General features: G+C 42.3%; 1 protein-coding gene across 1 annotated transcript in view; it reads left to right on the top strand.

Annotated features, from left to right (window-relative positions):
* The window catches only part of GRHL3 (grainyhead like transcription factor 3), a 75,573-nt gene extending 57,202 nt beyond the window's left edge, over positions 1–18,371 (top strand). Inside the window, exons 15-16 of the mRNA XM_085647852.1 lie at positions 4,375–4,439; positions 16,944–18,371. Of these exons, the coding sequence (XP_085503978.1) occupies positions 4,375–4,439; positions 16,944–17,058 (180 nt within the window). The 3' untranslated portion in view covers positions 17,059–18,371. The remainder of the gene's footprint in view (positions 1–4,374; positions 4,440–16,943) is intronic.
* The last annotated feature ends 2,556 nt before the right edge of the window (positions 18,372–20,927 follow it).

Below are 20,927 nucleotides of genomic sequence, written 5' to 3'. Positions count from 1 at the left end.
CAGAGATGTGCAGATAAAAACAATAAAGCTGTGTCCATTTACCTTCACTGTATTGTGGCAGGCTAAAACATTTTTGTAAAGGATTTTTAGCCTCATAACCCATCGAGGCGACATCAATTCAAGGCCAAGATATGACGTGCTTGTGAGATTATAAGTTAAATGCGAACTGATTCTCCAGGAGGTTTAACTTCTAGCTGCAGAGCCTATAGACGGCCCAAATACTACAGTATTTGGCCTGTTAAGCACATCCTACACCACGGGATGGCTTCTTGGCACTGAGAGAATGGGGTCAGAGATTCTTAGCAGAACTGGGTTTGCAGTAAATTCTATTTCAAAATGAATACTGTGATAAAGAAATGTAATACTGAATACGATGAAGCCTTCAATACTTTACAGTTTTTTGGCAATAATGAAGGAGCAGCTATGAAGAATGCCAAAATGACCAACATTCCTAACACCATCTCACTCTATCCCTTATAATAACGCTAACTTTTATCCCAAGCCCAACTCTAGCTATTCTAACAAGAATGTTTAAAGTTCTGTTAACATCTTAAAACCTGTCTCTTCTCTGCTTAGTTTGCGCTGGAGATTCACGAGGCTCTTCAACTATACCTCTCTGTGTACAGTACCAAGGGACCCTTTCCATTTACTGGTGGGAGATGGATAGATAGAGGGATAGATGGATGGATGGATGGATGGATAGATAGATAGATAGATGGATAGATTCTTTACAATGAACATTAAAAGAGGAATTTTATCATGGATCTCCATAAGATTGGGGTATAGTCGGTCCCGTTGAGAAATCTTCAGAAATTCCATGCTGGGCAAGTGTCTTCTTGCTGTGAAGAAACACTGGCAGTGACCGTGCCATTGGGCTGTGGTTAGTACATAACACAGATCTGGTGGCATTTCACAGTTTCTGCCTGGCCTGGGAAGCCACCATCATGGCTCTGGCAGCCATGTTCTTCCAAGAGCTGGCCGGCCCTGTGTCCTGACATCCGTACAGTCCTCTTTCAGTCTAGTCCTATTTCGTGGAAGTTCTATGCTCTGTGATCTGAACTTGTGAGGTTGATGTTCCATTAGAAATCAGTATAAATGCAAAAATACACTAGTGACTTGTTTGATCTCTTATTTATTTTTGTTAATGCGTTTTATTTTCGTTTTGCTTTTCTTTCTGTAAAACAATTACTTTCGCTTTATTTCTTGATATCGAGCTGGGCCCCTCGTCCGGAAGCATAGTAAAATCCGTTTAAGTTCTTAAACTTCTCACTAGGCACATAATCACGCCAGTGGCATAACGCAAAATGTATGACGCCCAGTGCCCCTCCCACCCCAGTATCTCACAATTATTCACAGGCTTTGCAGTTGCACTGAACTGGGGCCCTTTGAAGGGTTGGGGGCCCCCTGCACCACAGGGGCCTGTGTTACGCCCTGTAATCACCACTGAGGTTCCTCATGTTGAAAGTAAGCTGACGCATAATCAATGTAGGTTGGTAATCGAAAAGCCTGAGTGGATGTCATTGGGTAGCTCAATGAGCCGGTTCTTTTTTAATACATTTGTACCTCCCGTTGAGTGGGAAAAAAAATGCACACGGGTGTGTATGCCAGGACCGTCTCAAAGTATTATTGTGCACTAGACGGTACATTTTTGTGATCTTCCCACCCTCAACCTTTGCCCTTGCAATCAAAACATTGGAGGAATTGGTGATGCTTGTGAGCTCCCGCCCCTCCACGAGGCAACACCTCAGGCGACCACCTGTGTGGCCCATTCAGAAGGAAGGCCCTGTCAAAACCTCTGTGAGGGAAATCCTATTTTTAGTTCCAGCATTTCCCGAGCAAACGCTCAGAATAAGGTCAACGGCGATGATGTCATCATGGAGCTTTGCACGCTGCACCCGAGGAGGATGCCCGAGAGCAGCGTTTCTTTCTGAGGTGTACTCATTGTCAGAGATTTCATCGTTAGATTTTGACACAAAGCAACAGCGAGAAATGCAGATCGAGTGAGAAGAAGATAGGAAAACGGCGGCAAAGGGAGATGGCAGGGATGAAGAAAAACTTGCAAGAGATAAGGAGGCAGGAAGTGCAGGGGGGGGAGAAAGACGCATGAGTGGCATTAAAAACTAGGCAGGCTTGGTGGCATTCAGCAGCGATGGCCGCAGGGTCCTGACAAAACCTTTGGGCCGCTGTACTTATTTATTGATTTATGTTTTTAACTCATGCACTGCCGTGGAGAACTCCACTGTGCGCCCTCCCTTTGAATGTTTTCTTACTTCCACTAAAACCTCGGCCTGCGTGAGACGTGAAGAGGAAGGCTGCGCAGCTTTCTGTTTGTTTTGGAAGCTTCCGCCATGTTGTAACTGCCGGCCCGCATGCTCGCCCCCGTGATCCTTATCAGCCCAGGCTCTGACACAACGGACTCCGAAAATCAAAATACAGACAGGCTTATCTGATGACAGCCCGGGCCTGGCGCTTTATGCATTGGCAGAAACATTTCCTAAGTGTATGTTTTTGGCTCCAGGGATGTAAGCACACAAAGCCTTTCGTGCAGGGGGTTAACGACGGACCAGTTCCTTAGTGGAGTCTTTTAAGAGTTAATATTGCTACCCCTAAGTTGTTGCTTGCGACCCCTGCGGCCTGTTACTCAACGCTGTGTTTTAACCAATCTCACTGGTTATCAGTTAAAGTAACCATGACATTTAGCTTTTGCTGGCTGTAGCAACAATGATTGTTAATAAAAAAAAATCATAGAATGGCCCATCTTTAGGTCAAGGGTCACGTGATGTCTCTTCCTGTCACATCTTCAGGGGCTGATGTATATGTGACAGCATTTCTGCACTGAAATGCCCACCTGAGATGATGACAGAGCAAATGCTAACTTGAAGAACGCAAATGTATATCTCCAAGTATGAAAGTTTGCTGGACTTGTTTCAAGAGCTTTGATAAGCTTGAAATGTAGAAAAACCTCTGACCTAAAGGCCAGGTCGTCAGCAGCTGCATGAGACCCAAAACCACCTGGAGCACCAGCTGAACTCTGGTCTAACTAGCAATCTGTGCTCCAAGACCTTTGACCCAAACCCCAAAACAATAAAACAGAACGCGCTTGCTGGGGGACTGTTTCGCTAAACAGGTTTGTTATCTTGACCCCATCATCTGTAGGCCGCATTCTCACAGCAAGTAGGTCAGTGTTTAGAACAAGGTAGTTGTCTGGAGAGTCTGCTGGTCTGTGGAGTCTATGCGAGGTGAGAGTGTCGGCCTACCTGTGGATGACTATGCCTACAGACAGATGAACCTACGGTAGCAGCTGTGGTGTAGTCAGGGCCGGACATGCCATACCGGGCATTGAGTGTTTTGCCCGGGAGGCTGGAATGATGGAGGCCAGTTTTGCAATGGTGGGGGCCGGTTTTGCAGCAGAGCTGCAATATCGGCCCCCAATAACAAAAGCAGTAGTGCACCAGACTTGCATAGCTGGTTGGGTTTCCGCAGACCTCACTCTGTAGGTTTTGAACCCTAGAGAATATAATGATGTTTTGATATGGTAGTTCAACCACCATCCAACCAAAACTGCCACCCCCAAATCGGCGTCACTGGAAAGAGCAGTTGTCTCTTCAGTGCGGATCCAGGCATTCTGTAAGAGATGCGGCAAGGGAACAAGAATGGTAGGTTCACCGAGGTCTCCTTCTAGCTGCAACCCGTGTGATACTGGGCATGACAGCATGGCAGGAACTGGGAAATACCATACTCCCCAAGGTGCTGGGTGCAAGTTAGCAATGCAGAGAGCAGAATACGCAGAAGAATGGTGAGACTGGGACACAGAGGAAGAAACACGGGGGTACGGTGGGACCCAGGACAGGATACACATGGGACAGGGCAGGAGACAGAAGAATAGGTAAAATTGTGATACAGAGAAGGAGACGCATGGCCATGCTGACAAAACAAACGGGACACATCAGGCAAATGGACCAAGCACCTGTATGGTGACACTGGTGATGGGAAGAATTAAATACAAATGTATCAATGCATTCTTTAGAGAAAAAGAAAGTCAATAAAATAAGTGACCAAAAAGGAAAATTTAAAATAAACCAGGGGCAAAAAGAGTCACTGGAACCAAGAAATAGTTTCTTTCATAGGCTGCCAATTATTGGTATTTATGTATCGGGTACATTTTAAATTAGCGCTGACAAACCATGCAGATGTACTCCATACCAGACCTTACATGTGGAAGTCTGATGCCTCCAGGAGCTGGCAGCATGCACCCTGAAATGATATCCACGTGTCTGCAGGGCTAAGACCCTTCCAGTATATCTGCTAACTCTTCATATGAAGCACTTTCATTAACATGCTCAGATCACAAAACTACACTTTCTTCTCCTGCAGATTTCAGAAAAATATGGACTGCCAGAAGACAGAATTCACAAAGTGTATAAAAAGTGCAAACGAGGGTGAGTAAATTCCCATTTTCATAAACAGCAATCCAAATTGATTGAAAAATGTGTAGTTTGTTATTTTTACGTGAAAATACAAGTGCTTGCCATTCAGTTGGTTAACATCCTTGAGAGACATTGCAGTTGACCAGCTGTGAAAAGGTAACCTCTTGATGAACAAAAGGCACATGGGATTTTGGACTGGTAATATTTGATACATTTAAGAACATTTGCACCAAGAGACCTCATTTGGTAACAAAAATCAGCTCTTAGATGCAACTAAAATAAAAAACACGTTCATCAACCATGGTTGTGAAGATGTACTAATACTAATGTCAGCTATCGGATCCTGCGGACACCATTTGTTACATGTCGGCCAGAATTTCCACCAGAGTTGTTTTTCAAGGCACTACAAAGTTGTATGTCAGCAGGGCTTCAATTAAGACCTTTTTGGGACATTTTAAGGACAGAAAGTTAAAAAGCAACCACACATGGAAGCCAGGAAGTCAAAGACTTTCATAGATTTCAGAACATAGTGTTTAGCTGTGGAGTTTTTGGCTCTTATTACAAGGGCCATGCAATCACAGGTAAACCATTAAGAAGCAATATTGTTATGCTTTAGAAGTTATTTGAGGCCAAAATGATAAGCATGGAAGTATTTAGGCCTTTATATAAAACTGAACAAATAACATAGTTTTTTGGCAAGGAATTTCACGAGTACAGTTAATGGAGCACTGATTTCCAGAAAAAATCTATATTAAAACACGTTATTGTTAAGTATTCTCATAATTAACTCACTTATAGACTAGTGTGAATAATGTAAATGTAAATTTGATACTTGTATAGCGCACTACTCACCCGCAAGGGTCCCAAGGCGCTTGTACGAATACCGCTGTGGAACCCATCCTGGCTTTCCCTGTGAGGCGTCCACTCCTGGGCACCCCCAAGGTGGAGGCCAGGCATCCTTAGCGTTGTGGGGGCCATTGTGGAGGTTATGCAAGCTATTGCCCAGAGTTGCAGAGTGGGACTCCATGATTGGAATAGGCACCGAGATGAGAATTATCAGGTCTGTGGAATTTTTGAGCCCAAGACCCGCCGAGGCGGGGAATTGAACCCTGGTCCCAGGCTAGACCTCTGCATCAGGGTCTGCCTCTCTAATCATTGAGCCACACTTCTCCACATGTAAACGTAACATTTAAGTGTTAGTTACGCATTTGCTAGTAAAATAGAGAAGTTACATTGCATGCTTTATCTTCGGCTCTCAGTGGCAGCAGCAAGGGAATTGTGGCTGACAGGTTACTGTCCACCCGCAGAGTGCGTAATATTGCCTTCTACGCATTGTGTGCCACAAGTCCTTATGGTGGAGTAAGCGTCCCATCTATTAGTGCCCCACAGCCTCTGATACACATGCAAATGCATTCCGCACATTCGTAATCAGAGTCCCTGCTTGCCAAAAGTTCACCAAAGCTACTACAAATGTGAGTACTAGAGCAAGAATAGTAAATGATCCTCTCCTCAAATATTCCTATGCCTCTTCTTCTAAGTCTTGGGTCAAAACATAGCAACACGAGTACTTCCCAGAGGCACGGACAGGTGGGATAGTGTCCTCGAACAGAAATCCAGCCTTTAATGCGTCCTTAGCAGCCTGTATTGTGTAATGTCTCTTAAAGGATAATGGACTGATCCCTTGGGCTTTAGGGGATTTTATTGGAATCTTATTAATAGTCATTGTATCTCACCCAAAGCTGTAAAGTGCTGGTACGTTCTCAAAATACATTAATGCAGAAACCCGCAGGTGGCTATTTCACCCCCAAATATGTGAGGGATTGAGTAGGTTGGCCTACGAAAATCCCTTTGACCTTTGCAAAGGTTTGGAGGCAATTTAGCTGGTATGTAAGTAAACAGGTTCCCAATCTATCATGTCCACAGGAAGCCTCTTTAATGGAACCTGGGTTGCTTTTTTCCAAAATAATTTCCTCAGTTTTCTTGTTCACGTATTGCAAACGCTACGTCTTTGGAAACACAAAACAAACATGCAAAGTTAACTTTTTAAATCATGTATCTTATTTTCATTACAAAAACATAAAACTAGCAGTGACATAAAACCATTAAAAGGCAATGCACTGCAAATTGATTCATGAGATTTTTTTCTCTCTTTGTGTTGCTATATTTCCACAATGTTGAACAGGTTGTTATAACGTTGATTGATACTTTCAGGAGTCCATTTTTTAAAGAATTGTTCCTTAAGAAGAAGGGATGAATAATTTGACTATTTTCATATTTTTAAGCATTCTACGAAAAGATGCAATACAAAATTTGATTCATGTTAAACATCGCATTTTCTCCACTATACTATCAGTTGTTTGCTTCGTAGTAGACCTTCTACTTCAGTGTTATTGTCAAAATGAGATTTACTCCCAGAAAAACTCATAGTTTACTCGTGCATTAATTCATCTTTATGTCGAGGACCTCTATCCTTCTCATCTTGAATAGTTATTCACATGACTAAAATGATGCTGTGTGCATTAAAATAAATAACAGATATTGTTTTCAGCCTTAATGGCAGTTTACTTTGGTGTCTTTAGTTCAGTGGTAACACCACATTAAAACCCTCTGCAGGCTGTGAGTCCTTTGATGTGTGGTTGCGGAGGAGGCCACCTTCGCACAAAGGCCATGGTATGGACTTCCGCCAAGGATCCTTCAGAAAGAGTGCCCTGTTGTCTCCTAACTGGAAAGCAACAGACGGCACAGCATGCACTGCTTCCCATCATCCTTTGCAAGAAGAGCTAAAAAATAAAATAACCGATTGTCCTGAAGGACCGAGGCTCAGCTCGGTGACGGTGAGAGGTGGGCTGAATCATAAGGAAAAGAGCGGATTGGATGACAGACCCCTCTGTAAAAGCTCCCAGGTGGGTGCAGAGTCAGTTGGGTGCCAGGCTTTACCTGACATGCTACTGTCTCCGCCCCAGTCCTACCAGGCCTCCAGAGGCACAAGCCTGTCATGTACCTTTCCCCACTTCCAAGTAGATCCGTCTACTTTTAAAACTCTTTGGCATCCAAGCATGCAGCTGTGCACAATCTAAAAGGGTTATCCGGCAAGGATGTCCTAATAAGTCTCAAATCCCAAGCAGACAATATCAAACAAAGCCCATTTTGGGATACCTAATGCGATTGTCAGGGATGCAGGACTGGGGAAAGAGAACTGTCTTTTTCCTATGCCGGACGGCCACTTTGATGGGTTTAAGGCACTCTCCTGGACTTGTGTGTGCTGCCTAAGCGCGTGGGCACACTGTAGTGGAGCTGACGGCTGCACCGCAGCTGCGTGGGCTCGAGAGGCCCTGGGCAGAATGGGTGCCTGCCAAAACGAAATTAAAGCAAGGACATCAATAGCAGGCAAGTCGCGGCTTTGCCTGCACACGCCAAGAGCGGGTGTCCTTTGGAGAACTTTTGCTTTTGTGTCCCCGCTCCTGCACAATGCTGTCCATTCACCTCACAGTGAAGGGTTCCAAAAATGTGGTATTTCTCACACATGGTTGTCAGCTGCCAGACCGCTTTTGCTATCAGTGCTGTTGTGAACATTAAGGCATTTTCTTACCTTTTTTTCTACACACCTTTAAGGCTCGTCATCCTTCACCCCCCACTTAACAATTTTAAATAGCGCATTGAGTGTGCGGTGTCTCATGTCAAGCCACTTTCTTGCCAGTTTGGCCATCATTATTCATTTTATCTGTGGTGCTCTGCAGCGTTAACAAGGACCCTGTGTTGCATGGGCAACGAGGCCTGTTTAGTCCCCCCTCCCTATGTCTTAACCAGGAACCTCAGAACGGGTGCATAGAATTTGTCAGGTTACCTAACCAGACGGTACTATGTCCTTCCCGCCTTACTATCACGGTGCCTGAGATCATCCTCTAGGAACCTTCTCACCAATCAACAACCAAAGCTATCAATCATAGGCAAAGCCAACTGGTTTTACCTGGACAAGACTGCAAAGTGTAATTTTTATTGATTTATTTTTGCAAACACACAATAGACTTCAAAAGTAATAAAAAAGTAACAATACAGGTGAATAATGGCTGGTTGCATATGTTTGCAAAACAAAAAGTGCAAAATAACCCATTGCAAAAATGACTTTGGAGGAAAGTGTAGTAGCCAATGGATTAAAGTGGATTCTTTTTTAGGTGGATGTGTACATGGCAAAATGCCACCCCTCACATTGAAGAGATCCAATGGCTGAAGTGGACTGACCCTTCGGCCCATTCTGTATGCAGAAGCAAGATGCAAGGGCAGAAAATATATATACACATACACAGATGAACTCCGTATAATATCCAAGTTACTATAATTTCTAATTGTGGGAAAGGACCGTGATATACAAGAGGCAAAGCTTGAGTGAGTCATGATGCCCCATCCACTCACTCAACAACGGTGATAAATAGCATATTAAACTCTGTCCATCTGCAAACATGGTTTATGCCATGGAATTTTTTTCATGTGTGTTTGTTTTAACAAAAGGTATTTAACCAAAACCAGGATGCAAGGGGTTAATGTGCAGCAAGGTAAAATCTCATTGAAGAAACCTAGTGACTTTTAGGAGAGATGCTTTTCTGTGTAAAATAATTGCTACTTGTAGTCTGTGAGGCAGTAAAAAGTATTTTTCTTCTGTCAATTTTGCTGCACTGTGGAATAAACTAAAATTAGACCTTTGCACTGTGTTAATAAATATGCAAATGTGTGTTTATTAGGACAGTTGCTCTAAATAACATGTTAGTGGGCCAGTTTTAACTGCTGTATGGCATATATATATATATATATATATATATATATATATATATATATATATGTATATATATATATATTCACTGAAAAAGGTTAAAGTAATGTTATAGTTAGGTGAATTTGTCAATGACAACATTAACATTTTGAACAAAAACAAACACAGAAATTCACCAGTTATAGTTAGCAGCACTAACTATAACTTGAGCCCTCTCCATGACCTCACATATTACATCACTCGTTACATGTTCTATGACATCATTTATGGCACTACTGATGGCATCTCAAATTACATTATTGATGACATCATCCAATGAGTGTGCTAGTTTCTTTTAGAGTTTATGTAGTGGTGGGTAAGTACCATATTACTTGTCAACCTAATTTTGTACAACATGGGTCCAGCTAATGGATGAAGTGTTTACAAAACACATCTGCTCCTAATGCACCATAGGTGTGTAGAGGTATTCAATTCATTACAAATCTTAGTATTCAAAAGTAACTCTGTGTGCAGGTGACAGTTAATGACTTGTGTTCATTATGTCCCAAGTACGTAGTAGGTACTAACTTTTGTAAGCAGCCATGAGTTATTAGACAGAATTGTGTTGGCATGACAATTTCTACATAACTCAGAAGACTGTGCACTAGATACTAACCTATATACATGTGGTTGTTTTGTGTGAGAACATGGGCTATCTGTAAAGTTTTCAGAACAGTATACAGGGTGCAGGTAGTAGGATGTTTAGCACCTTCAGATCTTGGTTATTTTGAGCAAATAGTGTATTTTTTGGCAACTGTTTCATAGACTGTACACTATTTTCAGTAGATACTTTTTGATACTCTGCGGTATGTTTCTTATGAAAATGTCACTGTTTGCAAACAGGTATCAAGTAAACTCTTGCCATAGAGTAAGCACTGTCTAAAGTACCCAGTTCTCTATTTATATCAACGTCCTTTCTCAATGTAGGTTCAGTGAGTTTCAGGTGTTTCATACAGATAAAAGCTGTCCGTAGTAGGTAATTTGGGCTGAAACTGACATTCACTTTTTTTAGGAACTTGGCTTTCTCTGTTGTATACATATTGAACACCATACTCCATGAGGGTTTCCTATATATCTGTGATTGATTGTTAATGTGAACTATGATATCCGTAGAGTGTATGGCATAGGGTCAGTGTTGCACATAATGCATGGTTTCTTTACCTAAGAGAGTTGTGTCTGATGGCAGTAATGACGGCTGATATTCTCATGAGCTATGTTGTACTTACTGTCAGGCCTCTAATGCCATAGTAATTTATAGAGCAATATACAGCAAAACAAACCTTGGATGATGTCATCAATGATGTCATCAATGATGTTATTTGAGATGTCAAAAATTATGTCATAGAACATGTCATGAGTGATGTAACATGCGAGGTCATAAGCTGTGCATGATGGGGGTGCAAGTTATAGTTAGTGCTGCTAACTATAAATGGTGAATTTCTGTAGTTTTTTTCATTTCAAAACGTTAATGTTGTCATTGACAAATTCATCTAACTATAATGTTACTTTAACCTTTGTTTTTTTTTCAGTGAGCTTCTAGGGGTTTTCAATGTAAAGTAATACTTAATTACCATATGTAAATTAGCAAATTTGCGGTAAAAAAATCGCTACTCTCTGGGGGATGAAGTTCCCTTGGATGCTGAGGGTCCTTGAGGGCCAAGAATCCCTCCTGTTACCACCAGTAATTCCCACACAGCGGGACTGCTGAGACCTCGTTGGAGCCCCCCCCCCCTTTCTCAACCTTTCTGCAAACACTCCTCCTGCCGTATTGCTGGTTGGGAGATGACATTCCCTTGGCTGCTGAGGGTAATTGGGGGCCAAGAAGCCCTATTGTTACCACCAGTACGTCTGACACAACAAGATTAATGAAACCCCTTTCGCAGCTGGATTACTGAGATCTTGTCAGAGGCCCTACCCTCTTACTCCACCACTGTGCAAACATGCCTCTTGGCATTACTGTTTGGAGAATAAAGTGCCCTTTGCTTTTGCAGAGCAGAGTTTACCACCCACCCCTCACATAAAGGTGAGAAACCTGCAGAAAGAGGCAAAATAAAGGTGAGAAACAAGCAGAAGGAAGCAAAATAACAGGCAGAATGAGCAGAAAGAGGCAAAATAGAGGTCAGAAACGAGCAGCAAGAGGGAAGATAGAGGTCAGAAATGAGCAGGAAGAGATACAATGCACTGCTTATGACCTCACATATTATATAGCTCATGACATGGTCAGTGTCATCACTGTTGATATCATTGATGACTTCTCAAATGACATCACTGATGACATAATCTCCAGAACCACTCACACACCCACTCACACCCCTATACAACCTCTCATACACCCACTCACATACTCACACGACCACTCACATACTCATTCACAGACCCATACAACCACTGATACAAACACTCACTAACTCATACAGCCACTCACAAAACCACTCACCTACCCATACAGCCATGCACACAGCCACTCACAGACCCATACAGCCACTTATACACCCACAAAACCATTCGCTCACCCACTCACATACCCATACATCCACTCACATACTCACTCACACAGCCATACAACCACTCACATACCCATTCACATACCCACTGACACAACCACTCACTCACCAGCCACTCACACAGCCACTCACTCACCCATACAGCTACTAACAGAGCTACTCACTCACCCATACAGCCACTCACACATCCATTCACTCATCCACAAAGCTGCATAGATACCAATTGACACATCACTACAATAACTCATGTGTACACTCAATCATCTATACAGCCACTCACTCAAATACTTTCTGTGAAAAACAGCCACTCCCTCACCTACCCATACCCCCAGTCAAACAGCCATTGGCCTACCCATACATCCACTTACAAACCCAGTCACTCAACCATGGAGTCATTCACACAGCCACTCAGTCACCTATGCAGCCACTCACAAACACACTCATTCACCCATAGTCACTCGGTCACCACAGTCACCGATACAGTCACTCACACACACACCCATGCAGCCACTCCCTCAGTCCCACAGTCACCCATACAACTACTCACATACCATCTTATTCACCCATACAGCCACTCACACACTCATACAGCCACTCAGGCATCCACTCTCACACTGATACAGACAGTGTCAGTGCCACTCAGGTGATATATATTAGAAACAGTATCACTCATTAGTGTTACAAAAAGAATAGTAATTTATCTAATGCAGTAGCTTAGTATATATTTTTAACTCTCAGAAACGTTTATGAAAAACACTTACAGGATGATGTTATAACTCATGTCATTTGAGATGTCATCAGTTATGTCATCAGTGATGTCACTGTCCATGTCATGAGTGATATAATATGTGAGGTAATAAGCAGTGCATTGCGGGGCACAAGTTATAGTTAGCTCAGGTAAATATGCCTACTGAATTTCACTGGTTTTGTATGAGTGAAATCTGAGCCTAACTATAGCGTCCCTGTAACCTTTGTTTTTTCAGTGAATGTATAAATATATTGCGTTACAAGTGTGGAGAATCCACAGTCATAAAGATACTACACTTAAAATTCCTCTGAATTTCTAAAAAATCGTAAACTTACACAAAAATATACCTTTACCTTTGTGAATCGGGTCCTAAGTGTCTCATTTCTAAAGAAATGTTTTGATTTTGACATCTGATATTAGTAAAGCATGTGTGCTCTAGGATTTAAAGAACTCTGTGAGGCAAGAGTCTGGAGTAATGGCAAAGACAGCCTACTGACAAATCACCCTTACCCTATAATGTAGATCTATCTTGATTGTATGTATATATCAAGATATATGTATATATATGTATATATCAAGCTATATATGTATATATCAAGATTTATGTGTATATATCAGGATATGTCTATATTATAGGGTAAAGGTGATTTATATCTATAGGAAATAGCATGATAACCACACATAATGTCTCACATAATGAAAAGAACATAAATACATATATGAAGAATCCATAACAAAGATAACAAATAAATAGGGACATTTTAAGTCTCTTGTCTGTAGATCACAAGTCAGTATTTTCGGCAGAGGGAGCTTGGATATAGTGAAATCCAGAGATTTCCCTATGAGTTGGTGCCCCTAAGAGGCAGCTAGAACTAGGGCGTGGTCAGTCACATGCCAGGCCATTGTGACCCTAGCATGTGCACGCACTAGGTCGCTCACAAAGCCTGAAAAGCTTTACCTTGAATGCTATTTAAACATTTGTTTTGCTGAAAGACTAGTAAGACCTGTGCAAATAGACAAGGTGTGTGCCCTGTGCAGGACGCTCTCGCTTTCATAGCAATCGGAGACAGTGTGCGGCCAAGCCCCATTGTGCTGTCCAAACGGAATTACTATTCAGGCCAGAAGGAAAAATTGAGACTAACTGTGGGTGTATCATTTAAAGAGATGTAATTGCTATTTTCAACTCTGATTTCTTAAGTACCTGGATGAATCACCTAGCACGCCAATTCACTCCCTTAATTTGAGGTGGAGGAATTCCAGGAAATGGCAAAGTTTATTTTCATAAATCCTATACAGAAAGTCTTCTGGGTGAAGACCGATATGATCGGCTTTGCTCGCATGGATGACTGCATGATGGATTAGTCGGCCATTGTGTGCTGTTGGCGTAGGCCCAATTCCTGCTCTTTCTTTTCAAGTAAAATGAGACAAGTGAATTCAAATGACGGCAGGTCACGCATTGTGCAGGGCTGTTGCTTCAGGTGACAATGCACTCATGGCAAACAGCCGCTCTAATAGCCGTCATGAGTCCCTGCCAGCAGGTGTTAGCGGGTGCTCAAAATGGCGACCATTGAGTTAGATTAGCTACATTCAGCGCGTCCTCCTCTTTGTCACCTTTGAAAATAAGGTAAGGAGATCTGGGGAGGCCACAGATATTTCTATGCTTGCCTGAAATACTAGCGCCTACGCAGCCCAAGACTGAAAAAAGCATAATGGCTAGTGAAGCTAGTCATTCGAGGTTTCATAGAATAACATCTCATTTCAATACCATGGTTCCTACCTTCGAGGGCAATATAAATTATATCTCAGTTATTATCCAATTAAAAGTGGATTAGCTCGGGTGCACGTAAGTAACATGCCAAGCTAGTCATCATGCAGATTGCATGGTTGTCAAGATTTGACACCTTGCTTCCGGCACCCATTGTGTGCCAGCACACATTGTGGGCCTGATGAGGTAAGGTTTAGCTGGCATGATGGTTCAGCAAGTAAAGGATTTCTGTATACATCTAGTGTAACCTGTGTTTCCTTTGTTGAATTCTCTCAAGGCCAACAGACACTTTCTTCCTACAAAGGTTGCTATATCGAGTACCATTAAACTGGATAAAAGTAACACCGTGTCCCAAATTACAAATCGAGTATACTTTACCTATTTTCACCATAACTAGGTGCACTCCACAGACACTGGAGACTCTTCACGTCAGGACTCATTGCTAGTAGACATGGTTCAAGGATGCACAGCACGGCTTAGTTTAGGAGAGGTTTGGGTTATTCGGGTCAGATGTTTGTTTGCTGGGGTAAGCCATGGGTGTGATTGACATTCAGGGTCTGGGCCACTGGACTGGAAATGGCTCGATCGCAGATTCAGTGGGAGTTTCATGGAAGTGCAGAATGGGGTGGGATCTGTGGGCATCCACTGTACAAAGTCTTGACTTCTCAGTTTGAAACTAATAAACATTTTGTTCCCAAAAGAAAACTAGGTGCTCTCTATGTAGACTGGTGCAGTGCTGCAGGTCACAAACCAAAATGTGCTATCCTGAACGCAGATATTTTGGCATTTCTTGAGGAGAGCTTATTAGTGAATGACAGAGCTGCTGTTTGAAACAATGCCTCCGTCTTTCACTGGAGGCTGACTGGCCTCTGTTTGAAGAGAGGGAAAGACACTGTGTCATCCCTGCATGGTGAATTTTTTGCAGTCGTCTTCCACCCATATATACTGTTAAAAAAATTAAAGTCCCGATTTGCCAAGGCAAACTTACACTTTTGTGTAATTTTACAATTCTTTGCAATCCACAAAGGAATGTTGCAAAAAGTATCTTTGCGACTGTCTTATCTTTTTATGTGCAGAATCTGCGCCACAAGTGCAGGGAATCCACAGTTGTAAAGTTACTACACTCAAAATTCCTTTGTGAATGGCAAAAAAATCATAAAGTTACATAAAAGTGTAAGTTTACCTTTGTGAATCGGGGCCCTAAGTGTCTCAATTCTAAAGAAATATTTTGATTTTGACATCTGATATTAGTAAAGCATGTGTGCTCTCGGATTTAAAGGACTCTGTGAGGCAAGAGTCTGGAGTAATGGTAAAGACAGACTACTGACAAATCACACTCACCCTGTAATGTAGACATATCTTGATCCATGAAGCTGCCACATAGGTTGAACCACTTAAATCAAAAAGAGCCCAACACTTTGAAACTGAATCACTCTTGAGTACTTTGTATTTTCAGCCCCTAGCTCATGAACAATATTAGAGAATTGATCAGATCATGGAGCAATGCATAAAGAAAGATAGAGTGTCCTGTAGGGGATGTACATAACGGGATAATACCCCAACTTCTAGTGGCATCATCTCCACGCCAGTGCTCTTTCTCACCCCCGATGTTCTTATCCTGTCTTCAAGACTTTAAATAGAACATTTAGCCTTCCGATCCCTTACTTCTGCTGCTTACTTGGTTGCAGGAGGCGTCATGCTGTTACACGTTTGAAAAAACCCCTTCATTGTCTTTAAAGCTGTTCTGTGCTAGTGTTATACCAATGTGTAATGGTTTTAGTATTGACTTGCAAAACATCTACTCCACAATATCGACTATCAGCCGCGGTCCGTGCAGGTAACAGTGGTGGGGCCGCGTGGGGGGTATTTCATGGGACGATGCAGAGGGAAAATGAAATATTTATTTAACTTTCCCTCTGCATCGTCCTCGAAATCCACCCCACGCAGCCCCAACTCCCCACAGCTGTTACCTGCACGGACCGCGGCTGTCGATTACCACCACATCATCAAGGTAAGTAGATGTAGTCTTACGAAAAGTGAATCGGTGCCTCCCTATATTTAGTCAGTATTTGTGTAAGTCGATAGTAAAACCATTGTATGTACAACTTCTGGGCCCTTTTGTAAAATAGTCTCTTTTTCCCAACTCCTTCATTTTACCTGACACAAGTCTTTATCAAAAAAGTAATACCAGTTACCCATAGTTTCTAATAAAAAGTAGCCACATTTTTAAAGATGGCTGCTTAGCCACACAACTGCAGCACATGATTTTAGTCTTGATACAATTGGTTCCTATCAACTTGGTTGCCTAATGTTCATCCAGAAGATCCAGCAAATGCTGGAGGCCGATTACGCTACCATCAGTTTTTATGGTGTCATCCATGTGTGAGGGAATTGGATGGGAAAAGGTGGGAAAAAAAGTTTTGTCCTAAGAAACATAGATAAAACGGAAGAGGGCTCACACTCATCTATCACTGAGAATGGGGTGTTGGGGAGATAGTTCACAATTCTTAAAAACCAACAGACAATTGCAGAATGGTAATGTTTTCAACTGAGTTGTACTGAGTCGCTCCTTTCAATATGTGAAATGATACATTTCAGTAGAATAAGTACTTAACATTGCTAAAATATCACCTAAAAATAACTATAATTTTAAATCCCCACCTTCTAAGCCCTGTACCATTGTTTTTTCTTTTAGAATTCTCGTCAATATGGATAACAACATCATCCAACATTATAGCAACCACATGGCCTTTCTGCTTGACATGATGGAGCTGGAGGGAAAAATACAGATCACACTAAAGGAGCTGTAATGACGCACCGCCTGCATTTTTGGACCTCTTAACACAAACTCTGCCAGCTGTGGATGAAAGGCAAAATTGGAACGGGCTAAAACCTCCGACGCCAGAAAACCTCAGCCTTTTGCTTTCATGCACTCCCACAGGCGCGGTGCCACCCAAAGACATAATGGAAGTATTCTGAAGCCGCTTTAACAAAGTGACTGTGGAAAAGCACACATGCAAAGTTTGCATCGCTGGAGCGCATGTTGATTTTTTATGTATCTTTATTTTTTTTATACATTTTGTAAAGGCGAGCTGTTTATGAACTTTTGACTGTTCTGGGGAAACCTATAAAGCAGTCGTGAAAGCGGATTCGGAGAAACCTCCCATTGAACCTTGATAACTGAATACCTTTGTTCCAGTGTTTATTTTGGCCCAGCAGACTGTGGTTTCCCAACTGCGCATGCGCTCAGCCTCCTCATCCCGGCTATGGAGTCTCAAGATGTTCTCCCGCGATGGGCACTTTCAAAAGTCTAAAGAGGGACCGCCTTCACGAACTACAAGCGTGGAGCACAAAGAGTTAAAGCAGAAACTGCGAATTAGCATTCTAAAACTAGTGGCATAGCAACCGCTCGGATGGGGTCAGAGGGGACGTGTCTCAAAAGCTATGGTGTCCCATCCGAGCCATTCTTTCGCGCATTATAACCACAAAGCTCATCCATGTTTGGCTGGAATCTGCCATGGTTTCATGTGTTGCATTTCAGGAAAGCAACATACTGCTTTGTTTTCACACAACCTTTGCCATATGTTCAAAAAGTATGACACAACGGGCCTAATGAGTGTCGCCATTGGGTCGCGTTTTTGACCACAGAAACCTAATGTAATGTGTTTACACAGGTATCCTGAAGGATGGTCCAGTAGGTTATGTGACCCGGAAGTGCATAATCCAGCCAGAAGGGAATATGGCTGTCAGTCAACGCTAAATGCATATTGCAGGGCCTCTTGCCCTGTGACAGCCTGTGAAAGCTCTTAAGGGCACGTGCAACCCTCCTATATTGCACAAAAAAGGCCGACATGATCAACTGGCTGTTACATTCCCGCCATCCTAACAGGCTACAGGTTTTTTGCAACACTGTTTGATACATTTCTAAGCATCAAATTATTTTCTGTGTGTTATGTTTGTGTTATGTGTGCTTCTTTTTTATGTTTTCCGAAAAAAACGCTGCATTTATGTCATTTCAAAAATACCATTTTCAACTATGATATTATTTTCTATTTCAACCCATATTTTTGTACATTATGTAAACTTGTTCTGTAATAAAGGGTATAATATGAAACAGAGAAAATTGTACTTACATATTGTTATTTAAAAAGTTAGGGTTGTTTACTTCTAGGAATTCCTTGTCGTACATGAAGCTACCTTAGTATTAACATATTTGAGTGGTGTAAATCAGGGAGGCTAAATTCACCCTAACAGGCACTATTGGAGGCGGACATATTTCATTACCAGTTTTCAGAATGTGAAACACCGAATTTAGGTAGTAGAGCGAATCACATCAATTTTGATAAAGCTTTAAATATGTAATTATGTATGTAAGTATGTATTTAAGTACGTATTTACATTACCGTTCTTGACCCCTATGTTTCTGTCACTTCTCACCCTCGAAGCCGTGCTTAATTTGAACCGGTGGTTGCAGGTAGGGCACATCAGTCTTCATTTTTGGGTACCAGCACTTATTTTACCACATCAGACTTTAATTTAGAGCAAGAAAGATAAAACCCCAAAAGAAAGCAAGGAGGAGGAAGAGAAAGACAGAAAGCATGGATGAAAAAGAACCTGAAAGAGTGAGATAAACAGGCAGGGAGTATGTGGTGGTGGAGGATAGAAGCATGAGGTGGTATCATGACTGTGCAGCCTTGTTATCCTCACCCCCCAACATTCGATAGCACCGGCCACGGGCTTCTGGCGAAAATTTTGGGCCCTGTACGTAACCTTTTACAAATTAAACACTGCCTATAGAAGGACAGAGTTGTGTGGGGTTATAGTGATAGTAAAGTCTATCATTTTTTTAGTACATTGATGCCATATCACTCTGCTAGAATACAGCCACAATCCCACACAATAAGATCAGTGCTTTGTTAAAACAAATCTGTGCAGGGTCTAAAGTTTTTCTTAAAGCCCTTCATCCTGCGCTGCAGATGTGCAGATGGCCGGGTTGCTGAATATCATGGCTGCCAAGTCTTCATTCCACCTTATGCCTACACCTTCCACCAGTCGGCAACTCCTGTCTCTTTAGATGACTCATTATCCTACTCTTGAGGGTTCTGTTGCATACCTGCTTTCTCCCTTTGCCACTGTTTTCCTATCTTTTTCTTCCTCCTTATTTCTCCCTTATCAGGCTCTCTCTCTCTTTCCCTGGGTCAAAGATGAAAAGTAAGTCCAAGTCCAGAAAAATATGTGCCATTTCTGACCACAGCCAACCACTGGCACAAATTAGGCCAACACATACCACAAAGCAAACAATGATCACGCATTTTGACAGCTAAACACAAAAACAATCTGGGCCGCTCCCTGTGTTCTGCCAAAACATTTTTAAATGGGACTCACTGGTGCCTCCTATAGCACAATGATTCCCTTTTACTGGCTAAAAGACATGGGAAGAGAATTACTAAGATTTTACATGGTGTTTGTGTCACAAAAGTGACGCAAATCAGCACAAAATCTTTTTTTCTGATTTACTTTCCAGTGCTAAACTTGTTTAGCGCTGGAAATAACATGAAAGTAAAGCAACGTAAACCATAGCGCTGCTTTGAACTACTTAGCGCCAAGGGGGAGTACCATGAGTGGAGCATGGGCGTTGCCATGCAACCACCCAAGATTTCTGACACTAAACCCTATTTACTAAATAAAGTCGACAAGGTATAATATACAGTCTAGATTAAGCTGTTGAACTGGACCCGTCCTCTATGATTAGTGCAAATACCTAAAACATTCGGGTGAACTTTGAGCTGCTGCTGTTAGCCGAAGCGGGAATTACCCCCTACCAAGTGAAATTTTCTACCTGTAACTGTAACAGGCTCCTAGAACTTCCTTGTATGAAAATGTAAATCTTTGGGGCCGTTATGTGAGACTAGGTATGATTTATTCATCCATCATAATCCTAAGGAAAACATTTCAGATGCTGAGGCAAAGCCTTTGTGAAAAGTTCAGCCGACACAGGTTTCGCCATGGTAAGTTGCAGCATGAGGCTTTTTCAAGGCAACGCATATATTCTCTTGAAAAGCGATCTGCTTTAGTTCCCTCTCGTTCGCATTTCTGTGAATTGACCTTATTTGGGATACAATCTCTGCAGTCCAAATGGGCAGCAGTGTAAATCAGGATGGTGCCTCTGTGTAATTGGTCACAGGTTTTGGCAGGGGCGGAGAAAAATGCAGAGAAGGAGAGTGAGAGAAAGAGTACGAGTCGCTATTACCATCCCTCCCTCTTTGCATTCAATATCTCTCTGGCTGTTGGTGGTCCTCTGGATGGTGGTTAAACAGAAGGTTTGGTGTTACTCTTCTAGTAAGAAGAGCCTCCTTCGGAAGCGTAAGCATGTAGGGACAACTCTAAAGGTCTGCTGGAGAAAACATAAGAAGCCAGAGATAAGTTGTGTGCAATAGTATTGCACGTCACCAGTGTAACTAGCAGGGCAAAAGGTCACTATGGAGCCTACCTCATATCCACCTGGAGAAGAGACCAGTTGGAGAAGGTACACTACCCAAACCACAGATGGAGTGAGCAGACCCTAATGCAACACTGAGTTTATAGTCAGTGAGAGCGAAGTCCTCATCTGAGAGCAGAGCCTACTGGGTGTATAACCCAGGAGAATCAGGAGCAGAAAGGTTGCTGGAATTATGGCAGA

Source organism: Triturus cristatus, chromosome 3_2, assembly GCF_964204655.1.
Source record: "Triturus cristatus chromosome 3_2, aTriCri1.1, whole genome shotgun sequence".
NCBI lineage: Eukaryota > Metazoa > Chordata > Amphibia > Caudata > Salamandridae > Triturus > Triturus cristatus.
The sequence above is the reverse complement of the archived record's forward strand: the minus strand, read 5'-3'. Positions and strand labels throughout refer to the sequence as shown.